Source organism: Podarcis cretensis, assembly GCF_951804945.1.
Source record: "Podarcis cretensis genome assembly, chromosome: 12".
Classification (NCBI taxonomy): domain Eukaryota; kingdom Metazoa; phylum Chordata; class Lepidosauria; order Squamata; family Lacertidae; genus Podarcis; species Podarcis cretensis.
The window spans coordinates 56,322,360-56,338,383 of record NC_137181.1 but is presented as its reverse complement, the minus strand read 5'-3'; the positions used below and the strand labels follow the sequence as shown (position 1 = coordinate 56,338,383).

At 42.2% G+C, this 16,024-nt stretch overlaps 1 protein-coding gene across 1 annotated transcript in view; it reads left to right on the top strand.

Moving 5' to 3' along the window:
- Positions 1 to 4,796: 4,796 nt before the first annotated feature.
- DPY19L1 (dpy-19 like C-mannosyltransferase 1) overlaps positions 4,797 to 16,024 on the top strand; it is a 37,340-nt gene continuing 26,112 nt past the window's right edge. Inside the window, exons 1-7 of the mRNA XM_079947678.1 lie at positions 4,797 to 4,961; positions 7,370 to 7,438; positions 8,455 to 8,479; positions 9,316 to 9,403; positions 11,735 to 11,872; positions 13,013 to 13,133; positions 14,642 to 14,735. Of these exons, the coding sequence (XP_079803804.1) occupies positions 4,844 to 4,961; positions 7,370 to 7,438; positions 8,455 to 8,479; positions 9,316 to 9,403; positions 11,735 to 11,872; positions 13,013 to 13,133; positions 14,642 to 14,735 (653 nt within the window). The 5' untranslated portion in view covers positions 4,797 to 4,843. The remainder of the gene's footprint in view (positions 4,962 to 7,369; positions 7,439 to 8,454; positions 8,480 to 9,315; positions 9,404 to 11,734; positions 11,873 to 13,012; positions 13,134 to 14,641; positions 14,736 to 16,024) is intronic.

Here is a 16,024-nt window from a genome sequence, read left to right as displayed (position 1 = left end):
AGGCATAAGGAAGGCAGATTGCTGAATCTGTGAGACCGGTAAGAGCTAGGCCTGAGCATCTCTATGCTGCTGAAAAGGCTCCCAGAGCAGCTTACAGCAATTCAAAGCAAGGCTATCTGCAGGCTTACATACTTTCAAGAATGTATAACTTGCTGTTAAAATGGAACACACAAGATGAAATGGTTAAATCGGCTATGATAAAGTGGGCACAGGACATTGGGTATAACATTATGTTTGAGGACTGGGAAAGGTTGTGGACCACTGGGTTGAACTTCACTGCATGTAATGCTTTGAAGGAAAATGTAATGAAAATGATATATAGATGGTACATGACCCCAGTTAAACTTGCCAAAATATACCATTTGTCTGATAACAAATGCTGGAAATGTAAAGGAAATGAAGGAACATTCTTTCACCTCTGGTGGACGTGCCCTAGAGTGAAGGCCTTCTGGGAAATGATATATAATGAGTTGAAAAAGGTATTTAAGTATACCTTCCCTAAGAAACCAGAGGCCTTCCTCTTGGGTATTGTCGACCAGAGGGTGATAAAGAAGGACAGAACTTTTTTCCTGTATGCAACAACGGCAGCAAGGATACTCATCGCTAAGCATTGGAAAACCCAAGATTTACCCACGCTGGAAGAATGGCAGATGCAACTGATAGACTATATGGAATTGGCTGAGATGACCGGCAGAATCCGAGACCTGGGAGAGGAGAGGGTTGAAGAAGACTGGAAGAAATTTAGGATTTATTTACAAAAACACTGTAATATGGTTGAATGTTAAGAAGGATGCCAGATTATAAAGAATTGAGCACCACTAAACTAGATGTAATCTGGATGATAAATGAGATTGAGGAAAATATAATTTTTTTTGGAGAATTATTAGACTAAATTAAATGAATGAGATTTAAGAATGTAAACAAGTTGATAAATTGCTGGAAAAAGTTTTATAATGATGCAAGTGGGAGCGAGAGACGTGAGGGAGTCCAAAGAAGTTTTGAAAAGATGTTATGATACATGTTATATTGTTTATTATTTTTGCATTTTTGTATTTAAAAAATCTCAATAAATATTTATATATAAAAAAAAATATCTGCAGGCTTACATTCAAATAAATTGATTACACATAAGAGGAAAAGGAGAAGGAAGGCCGAGGAAAATAAAACTCAAAATGCAGGCACCAATTTTCTAGACAGTTGTTCCTATATGGACCAACTGGCACAGTTCAGAGGCAGGAAGTGCCTGGTGGAGCATGGACGGAATGGCTGCTCCAAGGTGACAGATGTTGGGAGATGAGGCCTGATTATTATTATTATTATTATGAGCGATTGAGCTGGCCTGTCACATCCTGAGCTGTGGAGTCTCTTTGTGAAGGGGCTGTCTACCCCTGCATCCCAGTTGCTGGGGAGATGGAGTCTAGCTTTCTCCCAGTTGAAGTGTTTGAGGACCGGGACATTCGCGGAGATACCAAAATGCTTGTTTACAGAGCTATTTGCTTCTTCCAGTACACTAGCATTCGTTCGCCTGTCTTCCCAAGTGATGCATAAGATTTTTCGGAGACACTGCTGATGGAATCTTTCGAGGAGGTGGAGATGGCATTTAAAAGTGGCCCATGTTTCACAAGCATACAGTATGGTTGATAGATCTCCGAAAAATCTTACACATCACTTGGGAAGACAAGCGAGCTAATGCTAGTGTACTAGAAGAAGCAAAGATCACCAGTGTTGGAGCAATGATTCTTCAACATCAACTTCATTGGGACTGGTCATGTTGTGCGGATGTCTGATGATCGTCTTCCAAAGCAACTACTCTATTCCGAACTTAAAAATGGAAAGCGTAATGCTGGTGGTCAATAAAAGAGGTTTAAAGACTGTCTCAAGGCATATCTAAAAAATATATAGTATAAACACCAACAATTGGGAAACACTGGCCTGCGAGTGCTCCAGTTGGAGAACGGCCTTTACCAAAGGTGTCATGGGCTTTGAAGACACTCAAACTCAGGACAAAAATGGAGAAACATGCTAAGAGGAAGGCACGCTTGGCAAACCATCACCATGACCAATTTCCGCCAGGAAACCAATGTCCCCACTGTGAAAGAGGAGGAGGAGGAGTTTGGATTTGATATCCTGCTTTATCACTACCCTAAGGAGTCTCAAAGCTGCTAACAATCTCCTTTCCCTTCCTCCCCCACAACAAACACTCTGTGAGGTGAGTGGGGCTGAGAGACTTCAGAGGAGTGTGACTAGCCCAAGGTCACCCAGCAGCTGCATGTGGAGGAGCGGGGAAGCGAACCCGGTTCCCCAGATTACGAGTTTACCGCTCTTAACCACTACGTGTAAATCCAGACGTGTGGATCCAGAATTGGCCTCCACAGTCACTTATGGACTCACTGTTAAAACCGTGTTAGTGGAAGCCAATCTTACTCAGCTACAAATGATCACCAAATTATGGCTGACTGGGAACAGTTATGGACCACAGGTATGAAGTTTACGGCATGTAATGCCTTAAGAGAGAATATAATGAAAATGATATACAGGTGGTACATGACACCAGTCAAGCTTGCAAAAATTTATCATTTGCCCGATAATAAATGTTGGAAATGTAAAGAAACTGAAGGTACATTCTTTCACCTTTGGTGAACGTGCCCAAGGATTAAGGCTTTCTGGGAGATGATCTATAATGAAATGAAAAAAGTATTCAAATATACCTTCCTGAAGAAACCAGAGGCCTTTCTCCTGGGCAGGGTCGGCCAATTGGAGTTAAAGGATAGAACTTTTTTAATGTATGCCACAACAGCAGCAAGAATACTCATCGCAAAGTATTGGAAGACACAAGATCTACCCACCTTGGAAGAATGGCAGATGAAGGTGATGGACTACATGGAGCTGGCGGAAATGACTGGCAGAATCCGAGACCAGGGAGAAGAGTCGGTAGAAGAAGATTGGAAGAAATTTAAAGACTATTTACAAAAATATTGTAAAATTAAGGAATGTTAGAAGGATGTTGGAATGAAGTTATGTGGTTTTAGCAGTAATGTTATAAAGGAGTATCTAAAGATGGATTGTTAACAGGTGAGAATGTAAAGTTATAATATATTAAGATAAATTATTAAGATAAAAGCAAAAATGGAAAGGATTTGCTGAAACAAGTAATTGAACTAGAATACAAAAAAGGGAGGTGCGAGGAGGTCAGGGAAACAAGTAATTGAAAGTCAAGATATGGAAAGGTTGATTTGTTTTTAATTGTTTTTACTTTTTTGTACTTTGTAATTTTTTTGCTTCTTTTTTTGTTCTTTTTTGTTCTTTTATTCTTGTAACTTTTTTGAAACTTTAATAAATATTATTCAAAAAACAAACAAATAATCACCAAATTAAAAGAAGCCCCCTGCATCCCAGCTGCCGGGGAGATGGGACATTGGAGAGAGGAGGCCTCTTCCCTTTGTGCCTTTAGGATTGCCGCCAGCGGCGTAGCGTGGGTTGTCAGCACCCGGGGCCAGGCAAGTAATTTGTGCCCCCTAACCCGGGGCCAGGCAAGTAATTTGCGCCCCCTAACCCGGGGCAAGGCAAGTAATTTGCGCCCCTAACCCCTAACCTGCTGCCACTGCCAGCTTCTTCTTGCTGCTGCCTCGGCTGGGGTATTTACGGTAAGGTAGCCACGGCGGCGGCGGCGGGTCCATGTTAGGTGATCTGAGGTGAGTTGCCGCTGGCGCTGCCGCCCAAACGACACCGCTTGCCTGGAGGAGGAGGAGGGCAGAGAGGCGAGGAAAATGCAACATGGCCCAGCAGCAGCTGCAGCAGCTACGGCGGGGCTGTGAGGAGGGGCTGCCTGGCGCGCCCTCCGTGGCCCTGACGCACGGGGACCGCGGTGAGTGCTGAGAGCCGCTGCCTGCCGGACGCCTTCAGCCCGGATGCGCGCACAGCTCGTCGGTTCCGCAAGACATGGGGCTCTGCTACAGCCTGCGCCCGAGGCTCTTCAGCGACTCCGGAGGTGGCGAGCGCGCCCCCCCCAGATGTTGCGCCCGGTGTGGCTGGCCCCCCCTGCACCCCCCACGCTACGCCACTGATCGCCGCTGGTGCAAAGAGGCCACGTCGGGGTGGGGGGGGAAAGAGGAGGTTGTACTAGATGACCACGGGGACGCACGGGGACCGCGGCGAGCGCTGAGAGCCGCTGCCTGCCGGACGCCTTCAGCCCGGACGCGCGCACAGCTCGTCGGTTCCGCGAGACATGGGGCTCTGCTACAGCCTGTGCCCGAGGCTCTTCGGCGACTCCGGAGGCGGCGAGCGCGCCCCCCCCCCCCAGATGTTGCGCCCGGTGCGGCCGGCCCCCCCTGCACCCCCCACGCTACGCCACTGATCGCAGCTGGTGCAAAGAGGCCACGTCGGGGTGGGGGGGGAGAGGAGGTTGGACTAGATGACCACGGGGAGCCCGTTTCGAACTCTGGAATTCCACGCGGCGAGAGGGAAGGGGGCGGGGCCGGGCGCGGGCGAAGAGCGGCAGTTGCCCGGGCGCGCGCGAGAGGCTCTTCTCCTCGGCCGTTACCTTGCCTCGGGAGCGCGCGCGCGGCGAGGGAGCCTTCTTCCCCCCGCTCGGGCCTCGTCCCGCCCCGCTCCGGGAATGGGCCGGCCGAGGCTAGGCTTGGCCAAGAAGGCGCCGCCCCCCTCAGGCGAAGGAGGAGGAGGCGGCGCTTCCCCTCCGCCGTTACCTCAGCGGCAGCAGCGGGGCCTGAGCGGAGCCGGCGAGCCCCAGCGCAGCCCCGGCCGAGCCCACGCCGAGAAGGGACCGGCCGCCCGCGGCCTCCAGCAGCCTCTGGGCAGGCAGCTCCCCGGCGGGGCCTCCAGCGCCATGAAGCGGGGGGGCGCCGGCAGGAGGGCGGCGGCCAAGAACGGCGGCAGCCCCCGCCCGGAGGAGCAGCGCCAGCGCCTGGCCCGGGGGCTCCGAGAGTGCCAGGACTGGCTGCGCGGTGAGAGGCGGCGGGGGGGGGGGGAAGAGCGGGGCCCGGCCCTTCCCAGCGGGCTTACTCGCGAGTAAGCGAGCCCACAACGGGGCTTCTTCTCCTCTCCCCCCCCCCCCAAGAAGTGATGTGGCGGAGGCGGAACTCGTGTGAACGCGCGAACCCTTCCTCGGATTTAACGGGAGTTCTTCTTTGGAGTGGGGAGGGAGCGGGGCCCGGCCCTTCCCAGCGGGCTTACTCGCGAGTAAGCGAGCCCACAACGGGGCTTCTCCTCCACCCCCCCCCCCCGAGAAGTGATGTGGAATTCGTGTGAACGCGAACCCTTCCTCGGATTTAAAGGGAATTCTTCTTTGGGGGGGGGTGTGTGTGTGTTTCGCTTGCAATATTTGGTTTCATAGGTAGAATTGTGGAGTTGGAAGGGACCCTGAGGATCATCTAGTCCAACCCAAATATGCAGCTGTCCCATACGGGGATCGAACCTGCAGCCTTGGCCTTATCAGCACCATGCCCTCACCAACTGAGCCATCCACATGTTGGTTTCCGCCCCCCTTCCAAAAAAAAAAAAAAATACATTAAAAAAACTTTTGGAGGAAATTCAAGATTTATTTACAAAAATATTGTAATTTGGTTGAATGTTAAGAAGGATGCTAGATCATAAATAATTGCCCACCACTGAATTAGATCTGAATTTGACGATAAGTGAGATTAAGGAAAATACAAACTTTTTGGAGAATTGCTAGATTTTATTTAAATGAGCGGAGATAAGATTGCAAACAAGTGGCTAATTTGCTTGGAAATTTTTTTTGTAACGATGCAAGTGCGAGCGGGAGACGCGAGGGAGTCCAAAGAAGTGACGAAATTATGTTATGATATAAGTAATGTTGTTTAATATTTATGCATTTGTATTCAAAAAACTTTAATAAATATGTATATAAAAAAACTTTTATTAAAAAAAAATTACGTTGAAGGAGGTATCCAAACGTGTAACAAAATGCGGCATTTTTTTCTTTTTTTTGTAAAATTTCTGTCTATGCTCAGGAATAAGGTTGGCAGAAAGGAAGTCCGCGAGTCGTCAAGATAGTTAGAAATAGATGAATGGACAGGCGACCGATGGGAACACCTTCGGGAAACGGGTTTGCCCCCTTTGGATGAGAAGTCACTCCACTTGTCCTTTGGGATGTTTTTAATTGTAGATTGGTCCTTATTGCATTTTGCATGCTGTGAGCCACCTTGTTGCAGGTTGATGAAAGAGCGGGTTCTTTTTTAAATATATATATCTATATATATTTCGCGGGTAGGGCTTGAATGGGAATGGAGACGATGCAACCTGCTGCTGAGTTCTTGGAAGGGGTGAAAATGGGAAGGGCTTAGATACTGATGGGACCGAGAATTTATGAGGCAGAGGACATCACCCTGACTTCAACTAGGGATGCTGCGCTCTAAATCACCCTTTTGCTGGGACGATAAATTGTTCCTTTAAATCAAGGCACCCAATAAAACCTCTATGGCTCTTTCATTTCTTCAGTTTGCTTCTCTGATACTTGGAAGGTTGGCAACCTAATGAAAATCCTTGTGATCCATTTCAGTGGTGTTGGGTTTACATTTATAGAGCTTAAGCAGGGTTGTGAGGGTTATTGGGGGGGGGGGGGCTTTTGTTTTCCATGTTCCTGTGATTTTTAAAAGTGCTGAAATCATAAAGAGCCGTACCTTTTTCTCTGTAGATTGTGTTCTATCAAGCTGTCTCCTAAATTGTGATGTAAGAAAAATATGACAGGGTTTGTCAGCTTTCCTTAACAGTGCAGAATGTGATTTTTATTTCCTTAGGTAACCTAGTATCTTTTGCTGGATTACTACAGAATTGTTTAAGGACTGTGCATACTTGTCCTTTCCTCAGACAACATGCTATATAATACAGTGCATAAGACTTCAATCCCATGTGTTTTCTAAGGAGTATACCCCACTGACCTCACTGGGACTTGCTTAGGAGGAAACATACATAGGATTGGTCTTCACATGCAATAAGCTATTACCTAAAGAACTTTTAAGGCTTTTAATTTAACCAATAGTATGAATTTAAAGTAATGATCTGCATTTGTTTGAATTGGGAACTTAGATCTGCATTTAGTCCAAGTATTAATAATCATGCAGAAACTAAACAAAATGTTATTCAGGTTCTTTTGGACTATACATGCTGTAACTCAGTATTGATACTTGCTATTGTTGGTGGCAGTGGTGTAAAGCCCTTGATTCAAATAAAATAAAAAATGCAAAAAAGTGCACATGAAAGAACTTTGTAAAAGTCATCTCTTTTTGTCCACAGCAAATTTGTGAACTGCTGTAAGTTGAAATACAACTTTTAAAGAAATAACTTCGTGCAATTAGAAAGTCTAATGAAATTACTTTGTTTTTTAACACAGCTTATCTGAATGAAACAGGAATCTTCATCGCAAGAGCAGATAGCAAGATATGGATTACCCTTATAATGGGTAGGAAGAAATATATGTTTAAAATTGTAGTTTTTTAACAATGCAGTCCTCCATTTCTACTCAGAAGTAACTCTTACTGAGTTCAGTTGAAGTTACTTCTAGGTAAGTGTACACAGGATTGCAAGCTAAGTCACAGCTGTTGATATGCTTTTGATTCTAATAAGGACAGAGGGTTGCATCCAGTTGTGTGCTTCTGATGTTGGCAGGCCCTTTGATCCAGTAGAGGTTGCTGTGGGCTAGTGTACAGAAAATGATATTTTTTCTGCAGTCACCTAGCATGCTTTTCTAAAGGGTCCCCAACCCTCTGGAGTAGATCTTGGGAGAGTACAGGAGGCAGCATAAGGAAGTGAGGGTCACTGAAAATTGCACACAAACCTACCTTTTGATAATGGAAACTTTGCTGGATTGAGGAGGGTTCTGGCAGTGGAGGGACACAATTGGATAGAGGCCAATATTAGTAGATTACTTTGGTGCATTAAGTATGATATTGTCACTGTTTGAGTACTGTAGATGAAACTTAAGTTCATTTAACTTCATTCTTAGAGTTGACCTCACATTTTCAGACATCTAGTGACCAAATACTCAAGGTTTTCACAATTCTAATGACAAGGGCCCTAATTTTAAAGTAAGATGCATATGCACAATTCGCCATAGACTTCATGTACTGGTGATTCAATCTCTCTGTTTTCTGATTTGTTCATACTACGTAGCAGAGGTTACACTGATAGTTTCAGTGTGCATGTCTCTGTGCTTCTAGTGTAATGAAATTGCTCTCTGGACATAGTATCATGATGCTACCTTCTGAGGAGCCAGTATTCAAATAGTTTGACTTCAGTCTTTGTTGCTCTGGGTCATGCTCTCATTTGTACAGTTATATATCTAAAATACATTAAAAATAAGAAAGAGTAATATTCTGGGTCCCTATTGCTGTCCCTGAGAACTAGGTGTAACTTTTTAAAGATTTTTAAAACAGGAGGTTGAAGTAACTTACCTTTTTTGTGATTTGTTTTAAACAGCCGCCGTCGCTGGAATTCTTCACTGGTACGTTTATCTCTGTTACAAGGTCTCAGCAGGCATGTGTGTCTCATCAAGGTCCACCTAAAATTGTGATCTTGTTATATTATTAATGCCTTAGGCAATAGTTCCTATATTTGAGTTTTCCTGTCTCTCCTTTTATATGGACAAGCAGTCAGAGCTTCAATCTCTCATTCTTTTTTACCCAACCTTTTTTGTTTACCCACACATCTTCGTGCATGCACCTTCCCCTGCTATATTTTTCTCTTTGGGGGGTGGTTTATTTCCCAGGTCCAGAAAGCTAGACCCTTTCCTGATGAACTGCCATGAGCTAGATCCAGAATCTGAAATTCGCCAGGTGCATTTTGCACCTGGCTATTGACCACTTATGGGCTGATATCTGGGCATCAGGATGGCACCTGATGTCTTCATCATCTGGAGGTACTTGCCTGGGGATTCTTGGATCTTGTTTGCCTTCACACACTAGCAATTCACACACTGTAGAATTCAATCTGTGATATTTTATCTGCACAATCAGAATAAATTTCAGGAACTGAAAAGTTGTATTGTAAAATACGACTTTTGAGCCATCTGGCCCTGTTTTGACAACTGTCATCCTGGTTTAAGGCAGCATGTGGTTCTGCTTAGGGAAGTCTGCTCCTCTGCATCCTGCATAGAAACAGAGTGGGCTGGGGGATGGCAGTTGTATTGCCCTGTTCCTCATCTGCTATCTTCTCTGTGTAGGCTAACAAAAAAAAAGTACACCATTTATTTTTGTGATCTTATTTACAAGGCTGTTGTAATTTTATACTAGTTCCTTTAAGCTGCAGATTTATTTCTGAGTTTTGTTGTTTTTTCTTCAGGTGCCATATAACAGCTCTCTTTGAAAATGACCGTCACTTTTCTCATCTTTCAACCCTGGAAAGGGAAATGGCTTTTCGAACTGAAATGGTTAGAGCATCTGTACTTTAAGTGACACTGCTATTTTTAAAGCTGTTACCCAAAATGTGTTTTTAGTGTTTTTCAGCCAGCCATGGGTGCTTACCAGTTCTGTAATAGTAGTTTAAAATAGTATACATTCTTGCCTGTGATTTATTTTAAAAAAATGAAACAGCCATGAAAGTGGATTTCTGAATCAAATGGGTATTGCAAATATTGGTATGATAACCTATTAATAAAATAAGATTTTAATTTTTGTTCTTTCATTCTCTCAAATCATCTAGAATGATTAAATTTATATTTAGTCATGTTTATTCAACGTTTCTGGTCTTCTACTTTTTGAAAGCAAACATTGCTTACAAATTATTTTTGGCTGAGTTTGAACATCACACCAAACTGTGGCAGCAATGAGTGTAGCTTCCCCTTAGGTTGGTTCACTCCCTACTCCCACCCTGTTCTCCAGCATGTCTGTGAGAAGATTGGAAGCTTCCCCTTCTGTGTTTTTAACTGCAGCTTTTCACTTCACTGTCCCAACAAACTTTAGTAAATTCTATCTATGGGGTTTTTTTAAATAAGCCAACTTTGAATTGCAGTTTTTAGCTATGAATATTGAAATAAGTTAACTTCAAACTGCATTTTTTGAAGCTGCTGTGTTTCAATGAACCTTATTTGTTTGTTTGTTTGTTTGTCTGTCACTAACTGCAAAAATAGTCTTAAAGCATCTTACAAGTTTTCAAGAAAACATACAGTACGAAGTATAAAATATATCACTGTTGTATTAACAAGCAGTGCCCATCCTTTAAGAATATAAGAAGGGCACATCCTACCCCACCCATCTAAAGATTTATGTAAGAGACTGGGTAGATAAGAACATGTTCTCCTGATGCCTAAAGGATGCTAGTGTTGATAACTAGGCACATCTCTCTGGGGAGAGAATTGCACAGTTGGGGAATTGCCGCTGAGAAGACTTGATCTCATGTCACTCTCCACATCTCCTTCAAGGTTCATGTGGGGAGATGTGATCCCTAAGCTATCGGGGTCTTGAGTCATATGGCTTTATAGGTCAAAACCAGTATTTTGAATTGAGTCCAGAAACTAATTGGCAGCCAATGTAGTTGGGCCAGGTTTGGCATTATATGCTCAAACCTCCTGCTTCCAGTCAACAAATGTGGCCACTGAATTCTGCACCAGGTGCAGTTTTTGAATTGTCTTCAAAAGCAGCCCCACATATAATGCATTGCACTAAGCTGACCTAGAGGTTATCAAAGCATAGACAAAAAAAACACCTAGGCTATCTCTGTCTAGATAGGGTTGCTATTGCGCCACCAGCTGAAGCTGATGGAAGGTGCTCCACTACACCGAAGCCACTTGTGCCTCAAGTAGAGCTAGAAATATCCCCAAACTGTACACCTCCTTTACAGAGAGTATAGCCAGAATAGGTTGAACCTCACTTACTCAGTTAAAGGAAGCACCCACTAACAGTACCTCAGTCTTCCCTGGACTGAGCTTCAGTTTATTGGATCTCATCCAGTCCATCATCGAGGACAGACACCTGTCTAGCCCAACCCACTGCCACACCTGCTGATGTAAAGGAAAAATAGCAACCAACCATAGTTTATTATGACTTCCGAATGCAGCCTTTCTAGTGTTGGAGAATTTTGCAACTGATGTTGCTTACTTGTAATTAAAACCACAGTTAACTGAATTAGTACTGCATGTAACAACTATGTTTTCTGTCAATGAAACATGTTATATGACCAGTATATGTATAAAATCAGTTCATTGCATTTAATTGTTCATTGATGGTCTGCAGTGATTTGGACTACAGTCATACCTCTTGTTACGTTCGGTTCAGTTTACGTCTTTTCAGGTTGCGTCCCGTGGTGACCCGGAAGTAATGGAATGGGTTATTTCTGGGTTTCGCCGCTTGCGCAGACGCTCAGAATGATGGCATGTGCATGCGCAGAAGCGGCGAATCGCGACACACCGAGACACATGTTGCATTCTGCTCATGATGTGAACGGGGCTCCGGAACAGATCCCATTCGCATCCAGAGATACCACTGTATTTTGAATAGACTAATTGCAATCCAGCATAGTGCAAGAGCGCCACAAGCCAGTTAGGAAATTTTGCTTTCCAAACCATAGAATGGGAAAGCTTTGACTGGGGTGTTCTGTTTTTGCTCAGTTACAGTAGTATAAGTGTGGTTTTAAAAAGGTTAAGTAGATTCATTGGTACTTAAATTAATAGCTGTAATTTATTGACTTCTGTTGCTGTAAGAGAAGAATACAATGTGAAGGTTCCTGCTAATTAATTTCATCTTAACATATATATTCTCTTTAGGGTCTCTATTATTCTTATTTCAAGACCATCACTGAAGCACCATCCTTTTTGAGTGGAGTTTGGACGATTATGAATGACAAGCTAACTGAGTATCCTCTTGTAATCAACACATTGAAACGATTTAATGTCTATCCAGAGGTAAGGCACTTCTTACATTTTGGCTTTAATTCCATTACGAGGTTGTATGCATAAATCCTGTTGAAATAAATGATACTTCTTGTGTAAAATTAAACACCTTTACTTAAAAGGCAAGACAGCAACAGGCCTCCTCAGTGGTGGCTCCCCATTTATGGAACACTCTCCCAAGTGAGACATGCGTGGCACCATCACCATTTGTTTTTATGTGCCAGGCAAAAATGTTGGTCTCCCAGGCTTTTAGATCTTAATTTCCTGTTCATCTTTTATTGGAATGAGGTTGAGTTGGATCTGCCTTTTTATATGTATTATTGGTGTGTTTTAGGTTGCTTTATTCTAGTTTTTACACTTTTAAAAATGCTTTTTGTAAGAATGCTCCTGTTCAATTACTGAGTGTTATATCCAATTGTAGTCATGTAACATATCTTGTTGGACTCTAATTTCCATCATCCCCTGACCATTGACCCTGCTGGCTAGGGCTAATGGGAGTTGGAGTCCAGCAACATCTGGAAGCCCATAGGTTCTGTACCTGCTCTGTAGACAGTGCCACAGGTCAAAATATTTGAGTATACAGATGCATTGATCAAGAGAGCCTGAATACCTGAGTGAAGAGAGAGGTCCATCTTTAATACTGTAATAGGATGCAACTGAAAAATTGATGACACATGATACAACTCCAGAGGCACAGAGTGCCAAAATGAGGGCACCACCACTGAGAAGGCACTAGCATGGATGACCATCCCTTGGGCACTGGTCACAATTAGTACCTTGCATGGGCTCAGAAACAAATGGACAGCCAGTGGAGCTCACGTTTTGATGTCAAGGCGTAGATAAAACTCTACAAAACTCCTTGCCAGTTGTAGGAGGGAGATAAATACACTGTGGTTATTTTAGTGCCAGATGCATATCCAGTGCAACAGCTGGTTCAACCCTTAACATAAAACCTGGAGAAGGCTGTATGAGTATGCTTTGTGGTACAAGATTATTGGCTCTTGTAAGAGGTCAAATGTAGTATCCTGGAAGAAAAAAACATCTTAAACTAGACAGATATTGCTGAATAGCAACAGATAAGCTTCTTTTAATCATCAGGATAATCTGAGTCAAAAAATTCTTTTGAAATTCTAAATCCAATTTTCTGCACAGGTTGTTTTAGGCTTTTGGTACCGATTATACACAGAAACGATGAATGTGATGGGTATTCCGACAAAGAAATGTTGGACAGTGAATAGAGGAGAAGACCTCAGTCCTGTTGAGAGCTGTGAAGGCAAGTGTTGCTTGGTCTTTGTTCATTATTGGATGTTTTGCATGGTGGCATATGAAACACCAGAGGAAGGTTTACAAAGCCTCCTTTGTGTAGGCAAAGAAAAACTGAGGTGTTTGCTACATCTGTGGACTGATGAAAGATTTTAGCTTGCAATAAATAATTTACTAAATTACAAAAATAAATTGCAGTAAATTACTATATTACAAAGAATCTTCAAGTGGATTTTTAAAGATACTGAAGGGCATGTGTGCTTTTTCAGGTTTTGTAAACTTGTTAGCTGAAAACGCCATCTTTAGTTTTTCTATCAGTTTGGAAACCTTCAATCTTAATAGAACATTGTGTATTGGCTATTCTCTATATCACCAAGAAACAGGGAGTATGTGGGCAAATTCAACCCGGTCATCAGTATGACTGATGAAGCATAAACATTCATCTCAAAATAATAAGGATGGCACCAGTATCTCAGCAACAGACTGAAAGTTAGGATAGCTAGGAGGGTAGGAGAAAGATTAGTAGCTGGTTGCTATATTTCTGTAAATTCATGGACCTTTCTCCTGCTCCTTACTCAGTCTTAACTGCTGTTAAGATGGCAGGAAGTACTGCATTTGCTGTGATTGGATACTTCCAATTAGCAGCCACAACACTCATGCATTTGATTCCTTGCAATAATGCTTCTGGATCTCAATCTGTTTTCTTTTTATATCAGGATGGAAATTTGCAATCTCCTTGATGGCAATAACAAAATGTACAGTCTTATGGATTTGTTTTCACAAATTAGGTGTGCATCATGCCTAACTGTTACACGGTTGCATCCTTTTGTTGTCCTTGTATTGTTTTACAACTGCAGTCATAAAAAGTTATAGATACATGCATATTGACAAATATCTCTTGCAACTAATGACAGTGGAGAAAATTGTCTCAGTTCCTGGGCTTAATTTATGACAGCAGACGTCTTTTGTTTCAACTTTTAAATGCCTGCTGACTTTTCTATTCTGCCAGGTCTGTGCAGGCAATTAGGAATATATCTTTCCACAACAGTTAATTGATGTCTGATTTTAACTTTGTGCATAGTTTTTATTTTATGGTTTTATGTATAGTTGTAAACTGCTTTTATTTTTTCAAATGAATTAGTCATATATAAACATTTTTATAAATACATAAATATTCTTTATCAGCATGTTGAAGACTTGTTAATTTAAGACCAAAAATAGACAAAAACAGGGAAAAATTAAAGTCAGTTCATAATTTATTCTTATTAGCTGATGTGACAGTGAATTATCTAAATATTTTTTGCTCTTTGCTCCTCTATGCTTCCATACTGCAGAAGATGTTCATACTAGAGCTTCTGATGTTCCAGCTGAGGTGGCCCCTCCTTCCCCCAACTGCCATCACAAAGACCATCTTTTTCTGAGGGGAGAACAGATTTGGCTTTCTGAAATGCGTTTTTCCTTGTAGATTGTCTTTACTGTTGCATTATAGAGTTTTAATAACACTTGTTTGTTCTGTAGGCTTGGGAGATCCTGCTTCTTTTTATGTGGCTATGATATTTCTTCTGAATGGATTAATGGTGTCAATATTCTTCCTATATGGCACATACCTAAGGTAAGGTGCAAAAGAAGAAAAGCTGATACATTGAAAGTTACTATCAATTTCTGTATTTTTAAATATACAGCACACTGCATTTTATGTGGAGTCCTGCACACTAAGAGCCAAATGATGTAATTGAGCTTTAAGATGTTTGTTCTAATCTTATCTCATGGCAATTCCCCCCTTTCTTTTAAATCTCCCTTTTTATGAGACTGAAACAAAAAATTTACTTTCTTGAAATCTGGACTAAATTTTTGTAGCTTGCTGTTTGAAAAATATACCAAAGGAAATGTGGCAGGATAATAGAACAAGAACAGATTTCGTAGTGTTAGGGAATATTTATTCTGTCTCTAAATGTAGTTCAGTCTGTATCGCATTCTTAATTTAGGCTGTTTGACCCTGCCCTGCAAACTTAATTATATCTGAACTCAAGTTAACATACATATACTGCTGGATGTGGTCCAAAGTTGTGTTAACGTGAAGGCACAATGTTACTGGAGTACCATTCGGCACCTTAAGTATAGTTCTGAAGTATTGATTTTGAATAGCTTCAATCCTTTGTAGGAAGTGTGCCAGTTTATTAACATTGGCAAAACTCCAAAAGCTGGTCACAAGATATAAATGTGCTTATTTATGTTACATTGAAAAGCTATGTCAGAAGCAACACTTACACATGCCAAGGGTATGCTTGGGATCACAATGGTGAGACAATCTTAGAACGTGGCCTTCAGAGACTGTTGCTTCTGAATCGTGAGTCAGGATGCTGTCATGTCACCAAAAGTTGAGTTCAATCCTTTCCTTTTTACTTTGTAAATTTGGACTTTTACTAACAGAATATCAGTTCTTGGTTGAATTTAAGGGAAGCTAGTACTGAATTTAATTTTCAGCTAAACATTTATGCTAGGATTCCAAAGTCACTTCTCTGTTTCACTGGAATAAAGCTAGAGTAATATCATACAATCATATAAGCATCTAAATCACACTCAGATCCATTGAAATAAATGCACTTTTCCATTAATTTCAATGAGTCAATTCAGAGTTGGATATCACAGTAACTACGGGCTCATTTCTGTTTGTTCTTTGATTTCTAGGCATGGGTCCAAGAGATTTTTCTTTTGTCCCACCACTTTCCTCGGGAAAACCCGTTGTTTATTGCTGAATCAGAACAAATGTCAATAGGCATGTAACAGAAGTGAGCGTCTTCCCAGAGTAGGGGTGCATAAAAAGTAGCACCTTCCATTTCCTGGGTATATCTCTAAAGCTACGTTTAGCTTCTAACAGTTTGCAGTTTAAACAGTTCCCTT